At 43.7% G+C, this 19,995-nt stretch overlaps 1 protein-coding gene across 2 annotated transcripts in view; it reads left to right on the top strand.

Moving 5' to 3' along the window:
* LOC121536914 (ephrin type-A receptor 6) overlaps positions 1–19,995 on the top strand; it is a 279,339-nt gene that overhangs the window by 168,884 nt on the left and 90,460 nt on the right. For both annotated transcript variants that reach the window (XM_041844556.2, XM_041844555.2), the window contains exon 6: positions 18,807–18,962. In XM_041844556.2, coding sequence (XP_041700490.1) covers positions 18,807–18,962 — 156 coding nt within the window. The remainder of the gene's footprint in view (positions 1–18,806; positions 18,963–19,995) is intronic.

Genomic DNA, 19,995 nt, shown 5'->3' with positions numbered 1-19,995 from the left:
GGGAATGCTGTGTCTTTGTTTTTACTGAGACATGGCTTACGGACAATACACTCAACTCTGCTATTCAACCAGACGGCTTCTTCATATGCTGGAGCACGAGTACAGGACATTACAAGGCTGCTTCCTACCGTTCTAAGACAGCTGCCGGAAGCTGATGCTGTAGTAGTCCATGTGGGGTCAAACGACATGAGGAGGGCTAGCTTGGAACTGCTGAAACAGGATTTTAAAGAACTGATTCTAGCTCTGAAAGACAAAAAAAAGCAGCAGATTATTTCATGCCCCGGACCATCGCTGGGCCGTGGCTGCAAAAGATTCAGCAGTCCATCCAAATAATCTTGTCCATGCATTTCAAGGCCGCGTTGAGACAATGACTAATCAGTGACTCAAACCCTGTACAGATAATTTATGCTCCTCTAACTCCCCTGGATGCCTCTGTCAATCCAACAGCTGTTGTCAGCAGTAATCTTGCGCCTATGAACCAGAGTTATACTGTTAGCACTGAGGCGTTTTGACCTAGTAGGAAGCCCACTGTGTGCAGTTCATGTCTACCTCTGATAAGCCTCCCAGTAAAGCAATAAAAACAATCAAGAATCCCAGAAAAGCGCAAATAAATTGGCCATATTATCATACATGTATGTAGCCAAATTTTTTTATTTATTTTTTATTTCACGTTCAAGTTCTCATTTACAACTGCGACCTGGCCAAGATAAAGCAAAGCAGTGCGATAAAAACAACAACAACACAGAGTTACATATGAAATCAACAAAACTTAGTCAAAAACACAATAGAAAATCTATATACAGTGTGTGCAAATGTAGTAAGTTATGGAGGTAAGGCAATAAATAGGCCATAGTGCAAAATAATTACAATTTAGTATTAACACTGGAGTGATAGATGTGCAGAAGATGATGTGCAAATAGAGATACTGGGGTGCAAATGAGCAAAATAAATAACAATGTAAATAACAATATGGGGATGAGGTAGTTGGGTGGGCTAATTACAGATGGGCTGTGTACAGGTGCAGTGATCGGTAAGCTGCTCTGACAACTGATGCTAAAAGTTAGTGAGGGAGATAAGTGTCTCCAGCTTCAGAGATTTTTGCAGTTCGTTCCAGTCATTTGCAGCAGAGAACTGGAAGGAATGGTGGCCAAAGGAGGTGTTGGCTTTGGGGATGACCAGTGAGATATACCTGCTGGAACGCATACTACGGGTGAGTGTTGCTATGGTGACCAATGATCTAAGATAAGGCAGGGATTTGCCTAGAAGTGATTTATAGATGACCTGGAGCCAGTGGGTTTGGCGACGAATATGTAGTGAGGGCCAGCCAACGAGAGCGTACAGGTCACAATGGTGGGTAGTATATGGGGCTTTGGTGACAAAAAATGGATGGCACTGTGATAGACTACATCCAATTTGCTGAGTAGAGTGTTGGAAGCTATTTTGTAAATGACATCGCCGAAGTCAAGGATCGGTATGATAGTCAGTTTTACGAGTGCATGTTTAGCAGCATGAGTGAAGGAGGCATTGTTGTGAAATAGGAAGCCGATTCTAGATTTAACTTTGGATTGGAGATGCTTAATGTGAGTCTGGAAGGAGAGTTTACAGTCTAACCAGACACCTAGGTATTTGTAGTTGTCCACATATTCTAAGTCAGACACACCGAGAGTAGTGATTCTAGTCGGGCGGGCGGGTGCAAGCAGCGTTCGATGGAAGAGCATGCATTTAGTTTTACTAGCGTTTAAGAGCAGTTTGAGGCCACGGAAGGAGTGTTGTATGGCATTGAAGCTCGTTTGGAGGTTTGTTAACACAGCATCCAGTGAAGGGCCAGATGTATACAAAATGGTGTCGTCTGCGTAGAGGTGGATCTGAGAGTCTCCAGCAGCAAGAGCGACATCATTGATATACACAGAGAAAAGAGTCGGCCTGAGAATTGAACCCTGTGGCACCCCCATAGAGACTGCCAGAGGTCCAGACAACACGCCCTCCGATTTGACACATTGAACTCTATCTGAGAAACCAAGGCTATTTAGTCTGCCGATAAGAATGCAGTGATTTACAGAGTCGAAAGCCTTGGCCAGGTCGATGAAGACGGCTGCACAGTACTGTCTTTTATCGATCGCGGTTATTATATCGTGTAGGACCTTGAGCGTGGCTGAGGTGCACCCATGACCAGCTCGGAAACCAGATTGAATAGCGGAGAAGGTACGGTGGAATTCGAAATGGTCGGTGAGCTGTTTGTTAACTTGGCTTTCAAATACTTTCGAAAGGCAGGGCAGGATGGATATAGGTCTGTAACAGTTTGGATCTAGAGTGTCACCCCCTTTGAAGAGGGGGATGACCGCGGCAGCTTTCCAATCTCTGGGGATCTCAGTCGATACGAAAGAGAGGTTGAACAGGCTAGTAATAGGGGTTGCGAGAATTTCTGCGGCCAATTTTAGAAAGAAAGTGTCCAGATTGTCTAGCCCAGCTGATTTGTAGGGGTCCAGATTTAGCAGCTCTTTCAGGACATCAGCTATCTGAATTGGTGTGAAGGAGAAGCGGGGGGGGGGGGCATGGGCAAGTTGCAGCGGAGGGTGCAGAGCTGGTGGCCGGGGTAGGGGTAACCAGGTGGAAAGCATGGCCAGCCTTAGCAAAATGCTTATTGAAATGAGGTAAATATCCATCCAGGATACCCGGGCCAGGTCAATTAGAAAGGCCTGCTCGCTGAAGTGTTTTAGGGAGCGTCTGACAGTGATGAGGGTTGGTCGTTTGACCGCGGACCCATTACGTACGCAGGCAATGAGGCAGTGATCGCTGAGATCCTGGTTGAAGACAGCGGAGGTGTATTTAGAGGGTAAATTAGTCAGGATAATATCTATGAGGGTGCCCATGTTTACAGATTTAGGGTTCTACCTGGTAGGTTCCTTGATCATTTGTGTGAGATTGAGGGCATCTAGTTTAGATTGTAGGACGGCCGGGGTGTTAAGCATATCCCAGTTTAGGTCACCAAGCAGTATGAACTCTGAGGATAGATGGGGGGCAAGCAATTCACAAATGGTGTCCAGGGTACAACTAGGGGCTGAGGGGGGTCTGTAGCAAGCGGCAACAGTGAGAAACGTATTTCTGGAAAGGTGGATCTTTAGAAGTAGGAGCTCAAACTGTTTGGGCACAGACCTGGATAGTATGATAGAGCTCTGCAGGCTATCTCTACAGTAGATTGCAACTCCGCCCCCTTTGGCACTTCTATCTAGACGGAAAATGTTGTAGTTCGGGATGGACATTTATGAATTTTTGGTGGCCTTCCTAAGCCAAAATTCAGACACTGCTAGAACATCAGGGTTGGCAGAGTGTGCTAACGCAGTGAATAACTCAAACTTGGGGAGGAGGCTTCTGATGTTAACATGCAAGAAACCAAGGCTTTTACGGTTACAGAAGTCAACGAATGATAGTGCCTGGGGGGTAGGAGTGATACTGGGGGCTACAGGGCCTGGGTTAACCTGTACATCACCAGAGGAACAGAGGAGGACTAGAATAAGGATATGGCTAAAGGCTTTAAGAACTGCTCTTCTAGTGCGTTGGGTACAGAGAATAAAAGGGGCAGATTTCCGAGCATTGTAGAATAGATTCAGGGCATTATGTACAGACAAGGATATGGAAGGATATGAGTACAGTGGAGGTACACCTAAGCATTGGGTAACTATGAAAGAGATAGCATCACTGGAGGTACCAATTGAGCCGGTCTCCACGTGTATGGGGGGTGGGACAAAGGAGCTCTCTGAGGCTGGTTGAGCAGGACTGGGGGGTCTACAGGGAAATTGTATAATAAGAACTAACCCAAACACAATAGGCATATTGACATGGGAGAGAGGCATAACGCAATCACAGGTGTTATTCGAGAGGGCTAAGACAACAACTGGTAATGTTGATGAAAGTTTGGGCTGAGGCTAAACAGATAAACAGGATGGGGTACCGTGTAAAGGAACAGTCCAGCAGGCATTAGCTGTGTAGCTGAGTGATCATAAGGTCCAGTGAACAGCAATAAGTAAGTCCGGGAGCAGTTCGTAGGCTGCTACAGCACAGGCGAGCAGGAGGGACGACTGTTGATTGCGCGTGCGAGCGGGCCGGGACTAGCAGATGGATCTTCGTGGTCGTCGCAACGGGAAGCCTGTTGAAACCACATCAGACGATTACGTCGGCAGACCAGTCGTGATGGATCGGCGGGGCTCCGTGTCGACACTAGGAGGTCCCGTCCGGTTGACAGAGGTAGGTAGCCGGGAGATGGGCCTGGCTCGAGGCTAGCTCAAGGCTAACTGGTTCGTTGGGACAGCTAGCTAGTTGCGATGGTCCAGTGTTAAGGTCCAGTGATTTAGTGATTACAGCAGAAAATCCGATATGCTCTGGGTCGATAGCACGCTGTGCAGACTGGCCGATAATTGTCCAGGCTAGAGCTGGCTAGAGCTGCCTGGTAGGTAGTGCAGGCCACGGACAGTGGTGAAGACCGCTAACGGTAGCTAATAGCAAGTAGCTAGTTCTAGATAAAAATAAATAATATAATTATTTACACGAGGACACAACAGAATACACGACCGCACTACTACGCCATCTAAGTGACAAGGTTCATGAAATCGATAACTTGCTAGTAAGTGATAACATTCATATACTGACTAGCTCTGAAACTAACTTACATGCTGACTACACCGCTCGCGTTGCAAAATAAATGTACACATACATGTTATTTAATAATTTCATCTGAACTGCCCACGCGTGTCAACAAGCGTCTGCATAGACAGGCGCTAAAATAAAACGTAGTTTAATTTTTTATGCTTGATGCGTTGCAATTCCCACCTCTCCCATCTCGTCATTGGTTTTTAGTAGCATATACCCACGTAGGTGATTGAAAGGTGAACTGAGGTCCACACTCCAGTCCAGTTGGTGGTGGTAATGCACCTTAAAGTTGGTTGCCAACCGACATATAAAGTCCACAGAAGAAGAAGAAGAAGAAGAACAAGACTACTTCTGATTACTAGAAAAGATTAGTTTCCCCTTTTATCTGTGAATTAAATGTCAGAGTAGAGAACACACCATTTTGTGTGACTCAAAATGGGTCAAAATTCTACAAAGATCCAGAAAAAAAGGACCTTGTGCATTTCAGGTAAAATAACAACCCAATGTTTATATCCCAGGACAAATTAGCTAGTAACAGCAAGTTAGCTAGCTAAATGTCCATGAATGTTTCATGTGTTTCGACCTGTCCCCAAATTAATATAGGTTCAGAGTTTGTTTTGATATTTCAACCTGTGTGTCTGGATTGAGTCTCGTGTGGATGTACAAAATCACGCACGCAGCGTGCCCGGTCTAGACAGCATGTTAGATAATACCTTTGATGACACAGTGGTAGCAATATATGGTTACAACATCTTCAGAAGAGACAGGAATGCCAATGGGGTGGTGGAGGTGTTGTTGCTGTTTATATTCAGAGTCATATTCCTGTAAAGCTTTGAGAGGATCTCATGTCAAATGCTGTTGAAGTAATATGGCTACAGGTTCACCTGCCTCACCTAAAGCCTATTCTTGTGGGACGTTGCTATAAACTACCAAGAGCTAACAAATCAAATCAAATCAAATCAAATTTTATTGGTCACATGCGCCGAATACAACAGGTGCAGACATTGCAGTGAAATGCTTACTTACAGCCCTTAACCAACAGTGCATTTATTTTAAACAAAAAAAGTAAGAATAAAACAACAAAAAAGTGTTGAGAAAAAAAGAGCAGAAGTAAAATAAAGTGACAGTAGGGAGGCTATATATACAGTAAAATAAAGTGACAGTAGGGAGGCTATATATACAGGGGGGTACCGTTGCAGAGTCAATGTGCGGGGGCACCGGCTAGTTGAGGTAGTTGAGGTAATATGTACATGTGGGTAGAGTTAAAGTGACTATGCATAAATACTTAACAGAGTAGCAGCAGCGTAAAAAGGATGGGGTGGGGGGGCAGTGCAAATAGTCCGGGTAGCCATGATTAGCTGTTCAGGAGTCTTATGGCTTGGGGGTGGAAGCTGTTGAGAAGTCTTTTGGACCTAGACTTGGCACTCCGGTACCGCTTGCCGTGCGGTAGCAGAGAGAACAGTCTATGACTAGGGTGGCTGGAGTCTTTGACAATTTTGAGGGCCTTCCTCTGACACCGCCTGGTATAGAGGTCCTGGATGGCAGGGAGCTTTGCCCCAGTGATGTACTGGGCCGTACGCACTACCCTCTGTAGTGCCTTGCGGTCAGAGGCCAAGCAGTTGCCATACCAGGCGGTGATGCAACCAGTCAGGATGCTCTCGATGGTGCAGCTGTAGAATTTTTTGAGGATCTGAGGACCCATGCCAAAACTTTTAGTCTCCTGAGGGGGAATAGGCTTTGTCGTGCCCTCTTCATGACTGTCTTGGTGTGTTTGGACCATGATAGTTCGTTGGTGATGTGGACACCAAGGAACTTGAAGCTCTCAACCTGTTCCACTACAGCCCCGTCGATGAGAATGGGGGCGTGCTCAGTCCTCTTTTTTTTCCTGTAGTCCACAATCATCTCCTTTGTCTTGGTCACGTTGAGGGAGAGGTTGTTGTCAGTATCTGGAACAGTCAGTATCTGGAAAATATGAGTCAGTATCTGGAAAATATGTGTGAAATACTTGATAATGTACAGTGGGGAAAAAAAGTATTTAGTCAGCCACCAATTGTGCAAGTTCTCCCACTTAAAAAGATGAGAGAGGCCTGTAATTTTCATCATAGGTACACGTCAACTATGACAGACAAAATGAGAAAAAAAAATCCAGAAAATCACATTGTAGGATTTTTTATGAATTTATTTGCAAATTATGGTGGAAAATAAGTATTTGGTCAATAACAAAAGTTTCTCAATACTTTGTTATATACCCTTTGTTGGCAATGACACAGGTCAAACGTTTTCTGTAAGTCTTCACAAGGTTTTCACACACTGTTGCTGGTATTTTGGCCCATTCCTCCATGCAGATCTCCTCTAGAGCAGTGATGTTTTGGGGCTGTTGCTGGGCAACACGGACTTTCAACTCCCTCCAAAGATTTTCTATGGGGTTGAGATCTGGAGACTGGCTAGGCCACTCCAGGACCTTGAAATGCTTCTTACGAAGCCACTCCTTCGTTGCCCGGGCGGTGTGTTTGGGATCATTGTCATGCTGAAAGACCCAGCCACGTTTCATCTTCAATGCCCTTGCTGATGGAAGGAGGTTTTCACTCAAAATCTCACGATACATGGCCCCATTTATTCTTTCCTTTACACGGATCAGTCGTCCTGGTCCCTTTGCAGAAAAACAGCCCCAAAGCATGATGTTTCCACCCCCATGCTTCACAGTAGGTATGGTGTTCTTTGGATGCAACTCAGCATTCTTTGTCCTCCAAACACGGCGAGTTGAGTTTTTACCAAAAAGTTATATTTTGGTTTCATCTGACCATATGACATTCTCCCAATCCTCTTCTGGATCATCCAAATGCACTCTAGCAAAGTTCAGACGGGCCTGGACATGTACTGGCTTAAGCAGGGGGACACGCTGGCACTGCAGGATTTGAGTCCTTGGCGGCGTAGTGTGTTACTGATGGTAGGCTTTGTTACTTTGGTCCCAGCTCTCTGCAGGTCATTCACTAGGTCCCCCCGTGTGGTTCTGGGATTTTTGCTCACCGTTCTTGTGATCATTTTGAACCCACGGGGTGAGATCTTGCGTGGAGCCCCAGATCGAGGGAGATTATCAGTGGTCTTGTATGTCTTCCATTTCCTAATAATTGCTCCCACAGTTGATTTCTTCAAACCAAGCTGCTTACCTATTGCAGATTCAGTCTTCCCAGCCTGGTGCAGGTCTACAATTTTGTTTCTGGTGTCCTTTGACAGCTCTTTGGTCTTGGCTATAGTGGAGTTTGGAGTGTGACTGTTTGAGGTTGTGGACAGGTGTCTTTTATACTGATAACAAGTTCAAACAGGTGCCATTATTACAGGTAATGAGTGGAGGACAGAGGAGCCTCTTAAAGAAGAAGTTACAGGTCTGTGAGAGCCATAAATCTTGCTTGTTTGTAGGTGACCAAATACTTATTTTCCACCATAATTTGCAAATAAATTCATTAAAAATCCTACAATGTGATTTTCTGGAGAAAAAAAAATTCTTAATTTGTCTGTCATAGTTGACGTGTACCTATGATGAAAATTACAGGCCTCTCTCATCTTTTTAAGTGGGAGAACTTGCACAATTGGTGGCTGACTAAATACTTTTTTTCCCCACTGTATGTGATATCAACAAAGAGGTATATTTTCTGGGTGACCTAAATATTGACTAGCTTTCATCAAGCTGTCCATTCAAGAAAAAGCTTCAAACGTTAACCAGTGGCTGCAACCTGGTTCAGGTAGAGTGACCACATTTAAAATACCCAAATGCGGGACAACAGGATGATTTTGTGGGACAGTGTAACCTACATGAATAAAAACATTTGGCAGCCTTGGCAGCAGCACATTTTTGGTATTTGATATTTTATTAGGATCCCCATTAGCTGTTTCAAAAGCAGCAGCTACCCTTCCTGGGGTCCACATGAAACATGACATAATACAGAACATTAATAGACAAGAACAGCTCAAGGACAGAACTACATACGTTTTATTTTTAAAGGCACACTTAGCCTACATATCAATACATACACACAAACTATCTAGGTCAACTATCTAGCTAATTGGGATCCATAGTAAATACAAATACTAATCACTGAGGACAACAACACCACCACTCTTGTCAAGACGGTACAACAGCATCTCTACTTCCTAAGGCGGCTGAAGAAATTCAGAATGCCGCCCCGGGTCCTCTTCAAATACTACCGCTGCACAATCGAGAGCGTCCCGACCGGTTGCATCACGGCCTGGTACGGGCTTCATCCACGACCGCAAGGCCCTACAGTGGGTGGTGAAGATGGCCCAGTACATCACTGGGACCGTGCTCCCAACCCTCGAAACGGTGCCTGAGAAAGACACGCAGCATCATCAAGGACCCCACACACCCCAGCCACTGTTTTCTCCCTTAATGTCGGGCATGAGGTCTGATACCAACAGGCTCAGAGACAGTTTCTATCTACAAGCCATCAGACTGCTAAACACTTAAATTGGATTGACCACCTGCTCTGATTCTCTGCACCTTAGCACTCACTCATGCACACACCCGCACAGATATACACACACACACATATACATTCATGCTACACACACATCACAACTGCTGCTACCAGACTTTTATTATACTGCTCAGTTTATACACTTGCCCCCATCCCTCCCTTCCCCAACATGTAAATATTGGACTATAAATTGTGCCTTCCTGCATTATACTTATGCTAAAATGTTTATTCTATTCTACTGAGCCATTTACTTTATGTTCCTATTATTATATTTTCTTATTTCTTATTGTTGTTGCATTGTAGAGAAGGAACCTGTAAGCAGGGTTGGGGAGTAATGGATTAAATGTAATCCGTTACATGTGCGGGATTCCAAAAAACGGTAACTGTTATCCGTTACGTTACCAGCAACAGTATTGTAATCAGATTACAGATACTTTTGAAAAACTAGATGATTACTTCAAGGATGACTTTTAAATTCAGAAAGGATGTTTGCGGAAAAAAAATATTTGACACTTCTCTGTTTTCTCAATGACATTCAAATCAGCATTGAAAAAAGGCGCAAGTTTAAGTTTGTTCCACCTGAGCGAGTCTGACCACAAGTCAGAGACCACTATGATGACACACCAAATGTGTTTGATGGATCGCGGGAAAAGAGCAGGAATAAGCTTTAGTAGGCTACAGTCCAAGCTATGTCTTCTAATTGTGCGACTGCTGTCGGCATCCAAAGATTATCCAACTTGAATAAACGCTTGGAGGTACGGATGACAGCAGTGGTGTAGTCTATGGCGATACGGATATCACTTGTTATTGATATCTACATAGTGCATTGATGTGAATCACACTGCTGCTCTCTCATTTAGCTATTTGCGCCTTACGGATTGTGGTTGTTGTGGATGGCTGTTCACAAATCTAAATGTGTATTTGAACCCAATAATGGTTGAATTCAAGAAGTTTAAGCTGCCTATCAATCATTGTTTTTGAAACCAGTGGACAGCCAGTGAAAAATGCGCTCTTGCAACAGCTGTATAGTGCGGATCCCAGCCTATGGAATAAAAGTGGGGCTTTTATTGCTCAATCTAATTCATGCTGATAAAAAAAAATCCATAGGCCTAATGGAGACATGCTCAAACTCACACACTTTTGATAGACTTAAAGGGGCAATCTGTAGACTTGTATTATATATATATTAATGTAAAGATATAATTTAATATTATTATATGTAGTAGAAAGCGATAGGTTAGAAGAAGCCTACATAACCAACCCATAAAGTAAAATGTAACATCCATATATGGCCAACTATGTAAACTTTGATTTATCCTGCAATAGATGTCATTCAATTGGTAACATACATTTTCGTCTTCTTCTAATACTTCTTAAGGGGAAAGTAATCTAAAAGTAACTGAATGTAATCACATTACGTTACTGAGTTTGGGTAATCCAAAAGATACGTTACTGATTACAATTTTGGACAGGTAACTAGTAACTGTAACGGATTACACTTAGAAAGTAACCTGCCCAACCCTGCATGTAAGTAAGCATTTCATTGGATGATATATACCATGCGTATCCCGTACATACGACTAATAAAACTTGAAACACAAACACACTGTCTCACTCACACACAGACACAGACACACACACAACAAACACAGTAAACAGGTCATGTTGATGCTAAATGCCATGTAGAGATTGAGATCTGGGTTGTAATAGCTGAGATTAGATAAGGAACATCAAGGTGAAGAGGGAGGCTCGGGGGAGAAAAACACGGCTCAGAGAGTGATTTCTCAAATGTCAAGATGTAAACACAACAGACGAAGAGCAGAGGAGTGTGAAGGGGGGGGAGGAGGAGGGTGTGTGTCATTGTTTAATGGTATCTGAGAGATAGAACCTTCTGAGTCTCAGCAGAGCTAAATAACACATCTAGTAAGGTGAGGAATTCTGGTGTTGCTAGAGAGGATGTTTGTAATCTCTCACAGGATAGTATCTTATTCTAGGAGAGATGTCACCTAACCCCTTCTACCCTTCTTCCAGACCTGGATAGGGAAAGGGGGATACCTAGTCAGTGCAACTGAATGCATTCAACTGAAATGTGTCTTCCGCATTTAACCCAACCCCTCTGAATCAGAGAGGTGCGGGGGGCTGCCTTAATCGACACCCACGTCATCGGCACCCGGGGAACAGTGGGTTAACTGTCTTGCTCAGGGGCAGAACGACAGATTTCTACCTTGTCAGCTCGGGGATTCAATCCAGCAACCTTTCGGTTACTGGCCCAACGCTCCTACCCGCCAGGCTACCTGCCGCCACGATAGGTAACCTTACATGTATCTGGGGAAAGTGTCTGACTTGTTTTGTTGTTGTTATTGTAATGTTAGTACTGTAACTTCATCAGATAGCTCTTCTATGTCAAACGCGTCAAATGACACTATTATCTATATTATCTAATAACACCTAACTGCATCTATATACTGTATAACTGCATTTTATAGGCTACATTTAATTTATGGGGATGATAGATGATCTAATCTACATAGAGCGGGATGGAAAATGGGATGGCAGTGTTGTGTAGTAGTAATATGAATGGCATGTATACACACAGCTACACACAGATAGTGAGACTAGTAATGTTTACCCTCAGCCCAGAGAAAGGCAATATGGAGGAATAGTTTTTCATCAGGGAGAGGAGATAACCGCTTTTTGTGGAACAGGATTGAAAAAGGCTCATTCTCCATATCCAACAGTACCACATCTCAGCTCCACAATATCTCATCCTTACCACGTTACACACAGACACACACACACACACACACACACATAATGCTATCCAGATACATCCCACCTCCACGATATCTCATCCCCTGCCTGCATAGCCTCACGCTTTCTTTGATTTCAAGAGCTGAACTATTCTGCAACATTTGTTGATGTGGTTCTGCTAGTAAATGCTGCAGAATTGTGCTTCTCTTGGAATCGCTACTCTTCGTCGCCAAGAGAAGTCCACGAGAGATCCATCGCCCACCGAGCTGAGAACACAAAGACACACACACACTCACACTTACACACACACACACAAATATACACACACTCACACATCTGTTCTGGTGCTCTGCTCCTCTCTTCTCCTGACCAGTTCTGGTCCAGTGGGTGGAAAACCCAGTCGGTCAGTCCAAGCTGCTGTCTGTCTGTCTGTCTGTGTCTCAGGGCCCAGAGCCCAGAGCCCAGAGCCCAGAGCCCAGAGCCCAGAGCCCAGAGCCCAGAGCCCAGAGCCCAGAGCCCAGCGTCAGAGGTTCTGTAAGTGTATCTGGGGTTGTGTGGTGGATGACTTCCAGAGCTCGTTAACCTTGGGAAGCAGGCTTAGATTCAGCCCATCCCCCTGTGCCCCCAGGTTAGGGTATGATCTGTACTTAGAATGCCCCCCTCTCTCTCCCTAGCGCTGTCCAGCGCACACAAACCATGTACGCAGAAACACTCTCTGGCTCTCTACCTCTATCATCTCTCTTTTTCTCTCTTTCTCTCTCTCTCTTTCTCTCTCTCTCTCTCTCTGTCAGGGTTGATAAAGTGTTTTGTGTTACTTTCTGGTCTAATATAAACAGTGTTACCACAACAACAACAGAGCCTAGGAAATAGTTGGAAGATACATTATTAATACATGTTAACTTGCAGTCATTACTTTATGCTGATAGATCTATTGTATTTGTCCTATTTACACAGGGCAAACCCTGTTTGAAACATTGTTTGAAAACTCACCACAGTAATTCTCTAATTTACAAGTAACTCACAAAGGTATCAAATGATTATGCGGTTAATCAAATACCTCTTGTATGGATTTAGCAGTTGTTTCAATTCCAAAGAGCACACTCTAATGAAGCCGGCTACAAGGTTTTAGTTCTTGCATTGTTGTTGTTTTTTACCATTTTATATTGGCGAGTCCATTTTAGCAGGAGGCCTTGGTGTGTGCATGCGTGTGTTCATGTGTGTGTTCATGTGTGTATGCATGTGTGTATGCATGTGTGTCTCATCACTCAGCTGTGTGTAGTCAGACAGCAGCGTCATTAGGTTGACAGTTTAAAACAGTTCTGCTAGGGGAATAAGTGAGTTGCAGTGTGTGACTCAAGGCCATGTATAAAGCCACACTGTACCAGAGGTTAATGGCACAGCCAACCTTGGCCGCTTCAGAGTATATCGCTCATCATATTGATACTGCAGCTATGTGTGTGTTGGTTGAAGGGGTTCTGCAGTGTGTGTGTGTGTGTCATTGTCCTGTCCTAATTGATCACATTTGATCTAAGTGGGTGTTATTTCAGGGCTTCTTGCTCTCCTCTATGTTCATTTATCAGAGGGAGTAATGGAGAGACTCCATCGACAACTCAAGACTCTCAGTGCTTCAAGGTGAAGCCCTCAGATGGCTCAGTGTTACCTTGTTAAATCGATGGACCCCAGAAGTGGAATTCTCCTCTGAGGATGGAGTGTGTGTCAGGGTTTCCATTAGGAAAATGTGGCACCGGACATTTGACTGGAGAGCATTTTAATTTACTGGACATTTGAGAAATTTACCGGACCCATATGCATTGGGTGGGTAACCTGATTAGGGCGTCTACCCACGGTGCTCAGAATGACAGAAATCACATTTAGAATATGGTAATTAATCTTAACAAAACATGCAAGTCCAGGATGCAACGATGTGCGGTCCTTCTTACTGAATTCTGATGTGCACTTTGAACATGTTAGAATAACTGTCCACATTTACTTTTCCTCAGCCAACAAGATGAGTAACGAACAGCAAAATCAATAGGCTATGTCAATCTACTATCACCGGTAGTAGAAAAGTTGACCTATTCTATTGGTCAGCTTGTCGAGAAAGAAATAGCCTATTCCAAACAGACTCTGGTACAGTTGTAGGAAGATAGATCCCAAATTCATACAACCAGCAGGCCTAGGCTATATTTTAAAAAAAAACTTTAAAAAGCAATGAGTCTGATGCAACAGATCAGAACGTTTAGCTTAAAATGTTGATGAATTATTATTTCTTAACATTATAGGTGCATCAATGTTCACAAGGCAGTAGGCTACACGCGAATGTTCGTTCCACAATGCAATTAGCCGGAAAACACCCTTGTCAAAAGGGCACCGCACATACGAACAGTTTCATGTGACAGAGATGAAAATATCCATTAGAAATGTTGAAAGAGAGGAGATCTAATAGGCTACTTTGAAGCAAGGTAAGACATGCCTCATAATATGTATTAAAACGTTCAGCTTTCAAACAATTAAGTATGTTTTCAAAATGCATACTGCCTCCAGCTCATTGCAAAGTGGTGTGTGGGCTGCTGATGTAGCCTGCCGTCCGTTGCCGTTTGAGATGCAGCTCTCGGGCTGTCTGACAGATTTTCTGCTCAAAGGCTCTGCATCTGTATGCTGTAGGCATGTGATAAATAAGATACATAACGAATATACTGTACACATATACACCAATTTAATTCCACAAAATTATGCAAATTAACCTATAGACCGATAAGCATGACCAGTCAAATGTATTGGTATATCTATTGGTATTTCCATCCAAGAAGAGGCTAAAAAGCATTATTTTGCAATGGGATTTTTTCTTCTTCTCCGGGACAATTGGCCAGCTGCAATTTTATCAATCAGCTTTTCAATTTTTTTATAGGCCAAAAGACGGCTATTACCGGCTAACGGAAACCCTGGTGTGTGTGTGTGTGTGGCTATGTGCATTCATGCGTGTGTGTGTGTGTGTGTGTGTGTGTATGTTTGTGTGTGCGTGTGTGTGCGTGTGTGTGTGCGTGTGTGTGTGTGTGTGCGTGTGTGTGGTACCATCGGTTAAAGGCTGAGAGGAATTTGAAAGGCCATTTGTCCCTGAGGCATACAGGCTTTAGGAGCAGACTGCAGGGAGAGAGAGGGGGAGCGGGAGATGGGGAGCAAGGGAGTTTAGGAGAAGAAAGGAAGAGGAGAATAGAGGGAGTCTTTTTCTCTTTACTGCTTTCAATATAGTTCATTTTCCTCATCGTTCTGGATATAAATCAATAGAGATGAATATCATAAAGGTCAACAGATTGTATTTGCAGTCTAAGCCATTGTCCTTTGACTGTGTCTAACAGTCCATTTGATGCCATCTCTCTTTCTCTTTTGTCCATTTGATGTTGATAAAGCACAATATTAAACCATTCTAGTATTAGTGGGAGGAGCTGTTATTGTCTGTTATCCTGCCATACAGTGGGGGAAAAAAGTATTTAGTCAGCCACCAATTGTGCAAGTTCTCCCACTTAAAAAGATGAGAGAGGTCTGTAATTTTCATCATAGGTACACGTCAACTATGACAGACAAAATGAGAAAAGAAAGTCCAGAAAATCACATTGTAGGATTTTTAATGAATTTATTTGCAAATTATGGTGGAAAATAAGTATTTGGTCAATAACAAAAGTTTCTCAATACTTTGTTATATACCCTTTGTTGGCAATGACACAGGTCAAAGTTTTCTGTAAGTCTTCACAAGGTTTTCACACACTGTTGCTGGTATTTTGGCCCATTCCTCCATGCAGATCTCCTCTAGAGCAGTGATGTTTTGGGGCTGTCGCTGGGCAACACAGACTTTCAACTCCCTCCAAAGATTTTCTATGGGGTTGAGATCTGGAGACTGGCTAGGCCACTCCAGGACCTTGAAATGCTTCTTACGAAGCCACTCCTTCGTTGCCCGGGCGGTGTGTTTGGGATCATTGTCATGCTGAAAAACCCAGCCACGTTTCATCTTCAATGCCCTTGCTGATGGAAGGAGGTTTTCACTCAAAATCTCACGATACATGGCCCCATTCATTCTTTCCTTTACACGGATCAGTCGTCCTGGTCCCTTTGCAGAAAAACAGCCCCAAAGCATGATGTGTCCACCCCCATGCTTCACAGTAGGTATGGTGTTCTTTGGATGCAACTCAGCATTCTTTGTCCTCCAAACACGACGAGTTGAGTTTTTACCAAAAAGTTATATTTTGGTTTCATCTGACCATATGACATTCTCCCAATCCTCTTCTGGATCATCCAAATGCACTCTAGCAAAGTTCAGACGGGCCTGGACATGTACTGGCTTAAGCAGGGGGACACGCTGGCACTGCAGGATTTGAGTCCTTGGCGGCGTAGTGTGTTACTGATGGTAGGCTTTGTTACTTTGGTCCGAGCTCTCTGCAGGTCATTCACTAGGTCCCCCCGTGTGGTTCTGGGATTTTTGCTCACCGTTCTTGTGATCATTTTGACCCCACGGGGTGAGATCTTGCGTGGAGCCCCAGATCGAGGGAGATTATCAGTGGTCTTGTATGTCTTCCATTTCCTAATAATTGCTCCCACAGTTGATTTCTTCAAACCAAGCTGCTTACCTATTGCAGATTCAGTCTTCCAAGCCTGGTGCAAGTCTACAATTTTGTTTCTGGTGTCCTTTGACAGCTCTTTGGTCTTGGCCATAGTGGAGTTTGGAGTGTGACTGTTTGAGGTTGTGGACAGGTGTCTTTTATACTGATAACAAGTTCAAACAGGTGCCATTAATACAGGTAACGAGTGGAGGACAGAGGAGCCTCTTAAAGAAGAAGTTACAGGTCTGTGAGAGCCAGAAATCTTGCTTGTTTGTAGGTGACCAAATACTTATGTTCCACCATAATTTGCAAATAAATTCATAAAAAATCCTACAATGTGATTTTCTGGAATTGTTTTTCTCAATTTGTCTGTCATAGTTGACGTATACCTATGATGAAAATTACAGGCATCTCTCATCTTTTTAAGTGGGAGAACTTGCACAATTGGTGGCTGACTAAATACTTTTTTCCCCACTGTATATAACCATATCTCTGTGTCTGTTATCCTGCCATATATAACCATATCTCTGTGTCTGTTATCCTGCCATATATAACCATATCTCTGTGTCTGTTATCCTGCCATATATAACCATGTCTCTGTGTCTGTTATCCTGCCATATATAACCATATCTCTGTGTCTGTTATCCTGCCATATATAGCCATATACAGTTGAAGTCGGAAGTTTACATACACCTAGATTGGAGTCATTAAAACTTGTTTTTCAACCACTCCACAAATGTCTTGTTAACAAACTATAGTTTTGGCAAGTCAGTTAGGACATCTACTTTGTGCATGACACAAGTAATTTTTCCAACAATTGTTTACAGACAGATTATTTCACTTATAATTCACTGTATCACAATTCCAGTGGGTCAGAAGTTTACATACACTAAGTTGACAGTGCCTTTAAACAGCTTGGAAAATTCCAGAAAATGATGTCATAGATTTAGAAGCTTCTGATAGGCTAATTGACATCATTTGAGTCAGTTGGAGGTGTACCTGTGAATGTATTTCAAGGCCTACCTTCAAACTCAGTGCCTCTTTGCTTGACATCATGGGAAAATCAAAAGAAATCAGCCAAGACCTCAGAAAAAAATTGTAGACCTCCACAAGTCTGGTTCATCCTTGGGAGCAATTTCCAAATGCCTGAAGGTACCACATTCATCTGTACAAACAATAGTATGCAAGTATAAACACCATGGGACCACACAGCCGTCATACCGCTCAGGAAGGAGACGCGTTCTGTCTCCTAGAGATGAACGTACTTTCGTGCGAAAAGTGCAAATCAATCCCAGAACAACAGCAAAGGACCTTGTGAAGATGCTGGAGGAAACAGGTACAAAAGTATCTATATCCACAGTAAAACAAGTCCTATATCGACATAACCTGAAAGGCCGCTCAGCAAGGAAGAAGCCACTGCTCCAAAACCGCCATAAAAAAGCCAGACTACGGTTTGCAACTGCACATGGGGACAAAGATCGTACTTTTTGGAGAAATGTCCTCTGGTCTGATGAAACAAAAATATAACTGTTTGGCCATAATGACCATCGTCATGTTTGGAGGAAAAAGGGGGTTGCTTGCAAGCCGAAGAACACCATCCCAACCGTGAAGCACAGGGGTGGCAGCATCATGCTGTGGGGGTGCTTTGCTGCAGGAGGGTCTGGTGCATTTCACAAAATAGATGGCATCATGAGGAAGGAAAATTATGTGGATATATTGAAGCAACATCTCAAGACATCATTCAGGAAGTTAAAGCTTGGTCGCAAATGTGTCTTCCAAATGGACAATGACCCCAAGCAAACTTCCAAAGTTGTGGGAAAATGGCTTAAGGACAACAAAGTCAAGGTATTGGAGTGGCCATCACAAAGCCCTGACCTCAATCCTATAGAATATGTGTGGGCAGAACTGAAAAAGCGTGTGCGAGCAAGGAGGCCTACAAACCTGACTCAGTTACACCAGCTCTGTCAGGAGGAATGGGCCAAAATTTATTTTATTGTGGGAAGCTTGTGGAAGGCTACCCGAAAAGTTTGACCCAAGTTAAACAATTTAAAGGCAATGCTGCCAAATACTAATTGAGTGTATGTAAACTTCTGACCCCACTGGGAATGTGATGAAATAAATAAAAGATGAAATAAATCATTCTCTCTACTATTATTCTGACATTTCACATTCTTAAAATAAAGTGGTGATCCTAACTGACCTAAAACAGGGAATTTCTACTAGAATGAAATGTCAGGAATTGTGAAAAACTGAGTTTAAATGTATTTGGCTAAGGTGTATGTAAACTTCCGACTTCAACTGTATCCCTCTGTCTCTCTCTCCGCAGCGTGTCGACCAGGCTTCTACAAGGCGTTTGCGGGGAACATCAAGTGTTCCAAGTGTCCCCCTCACAGTTTCAGCTACGGTGAGGGGGCTGCTTTCTGCCACTGTGAGAAGGCTTTCTACAGAGCTGAGAGAGACCCACCCACTATGGCCTGCACACGTGAGTATCATTAATCAAACAATCAGTCAATTAATCAATCAGGCAATCTCATTACTGTCTAGCCAGCACTCAATACACTCAGGGAGAGTACAGTACAGGTATGTAGTGGTATATACTCAGGAACAATGACATAGAGAGAAAGAGATGGGGGGGGGGGGGTAAAGAGAGGTAGAGGGAGAGAAAGAGACAGGTACAGTAGAGCGTGGAAGAGAGAGAGTAGAGAGCTGATAGAGATCCGTTGAGAGGAGAATGGGAGCTGATTGATGGGCACTGAGCCACAGCTTGCCTCTCAGAGGGAGAGAGCACCGATATAGGAGAGGACGCAAGCGGACAGATGCTGACAGAGGAGGAGGAGGTGGTGCTCCCTTCATCTGCCCTGTGAGAGAAACACTAAGAAGGACTGGAGAGAGAGAGAGAGAGAGAGAGAGAGAGAGAGAGAGAGAGAGAGAGAGAGAGAGAGAGAGAGAGAGAGAGAGAGAGAGAGAGAGAGAGAGAGAGAGAGAGAGAGAGAGAGAGAGAGAGAGAGAGAGAGAGAGAGAGAGAGAGAGAGAGAGAGAGAGAGAGAGAGAGAGAGAGAGAGAGAGAGAGAGAGAGAGAGAGATGGAGAGAGAGAGAGAGATGGAGAGAGATGGAGAGAGATGGAGAGAGATGGAGAGATGGAGAGATGGAGGGCAGGACAGGGCAGGACAGGGCTCCAGCCTATTGTCCAGACAGACAGTGAGCTTGGCAGGACTGGAGAGTTTAAATCCCCCAGGTCTTTTAACACTGCCCCTCTGACAGCTGGCACTGCTCTGTACAGCACAATATCTGCACACACACACATTACCTTCACACACACACACAATGCCACACACACAATGCCTGCAAACATCTAGTTAATGCCTGCATGCACCGTCTCACAATACCTGGAAACTCTCCATGAATAACTTCACACTTGATGAGAAGCTCTCTGTACTAGATAGTAGTACAGTAGTATCAAAGTAGACATAACATTATAATAGTAAGGTTTTGTTTTTTAGCCTTGATTAAAACT

Source organism: Coregonus clupeaformis, chromosome 23 (assembly GCF_020615455.1).
Source record: "Coregonus clupeaformis isolate EN_2021a chromosome 23, ASM2061545v1, whole genome shotgun sequence".
NCBI classification, from domain to species: Eukaryota; Metazoa; Chordata; class Actinopteri; order Salmoniformes; family Salmonidae; genus Coregonus; species Coregonus clupeaformis.
This window is presented reverse-complemented; position numbering and strand designations above follow the sequence as displayed.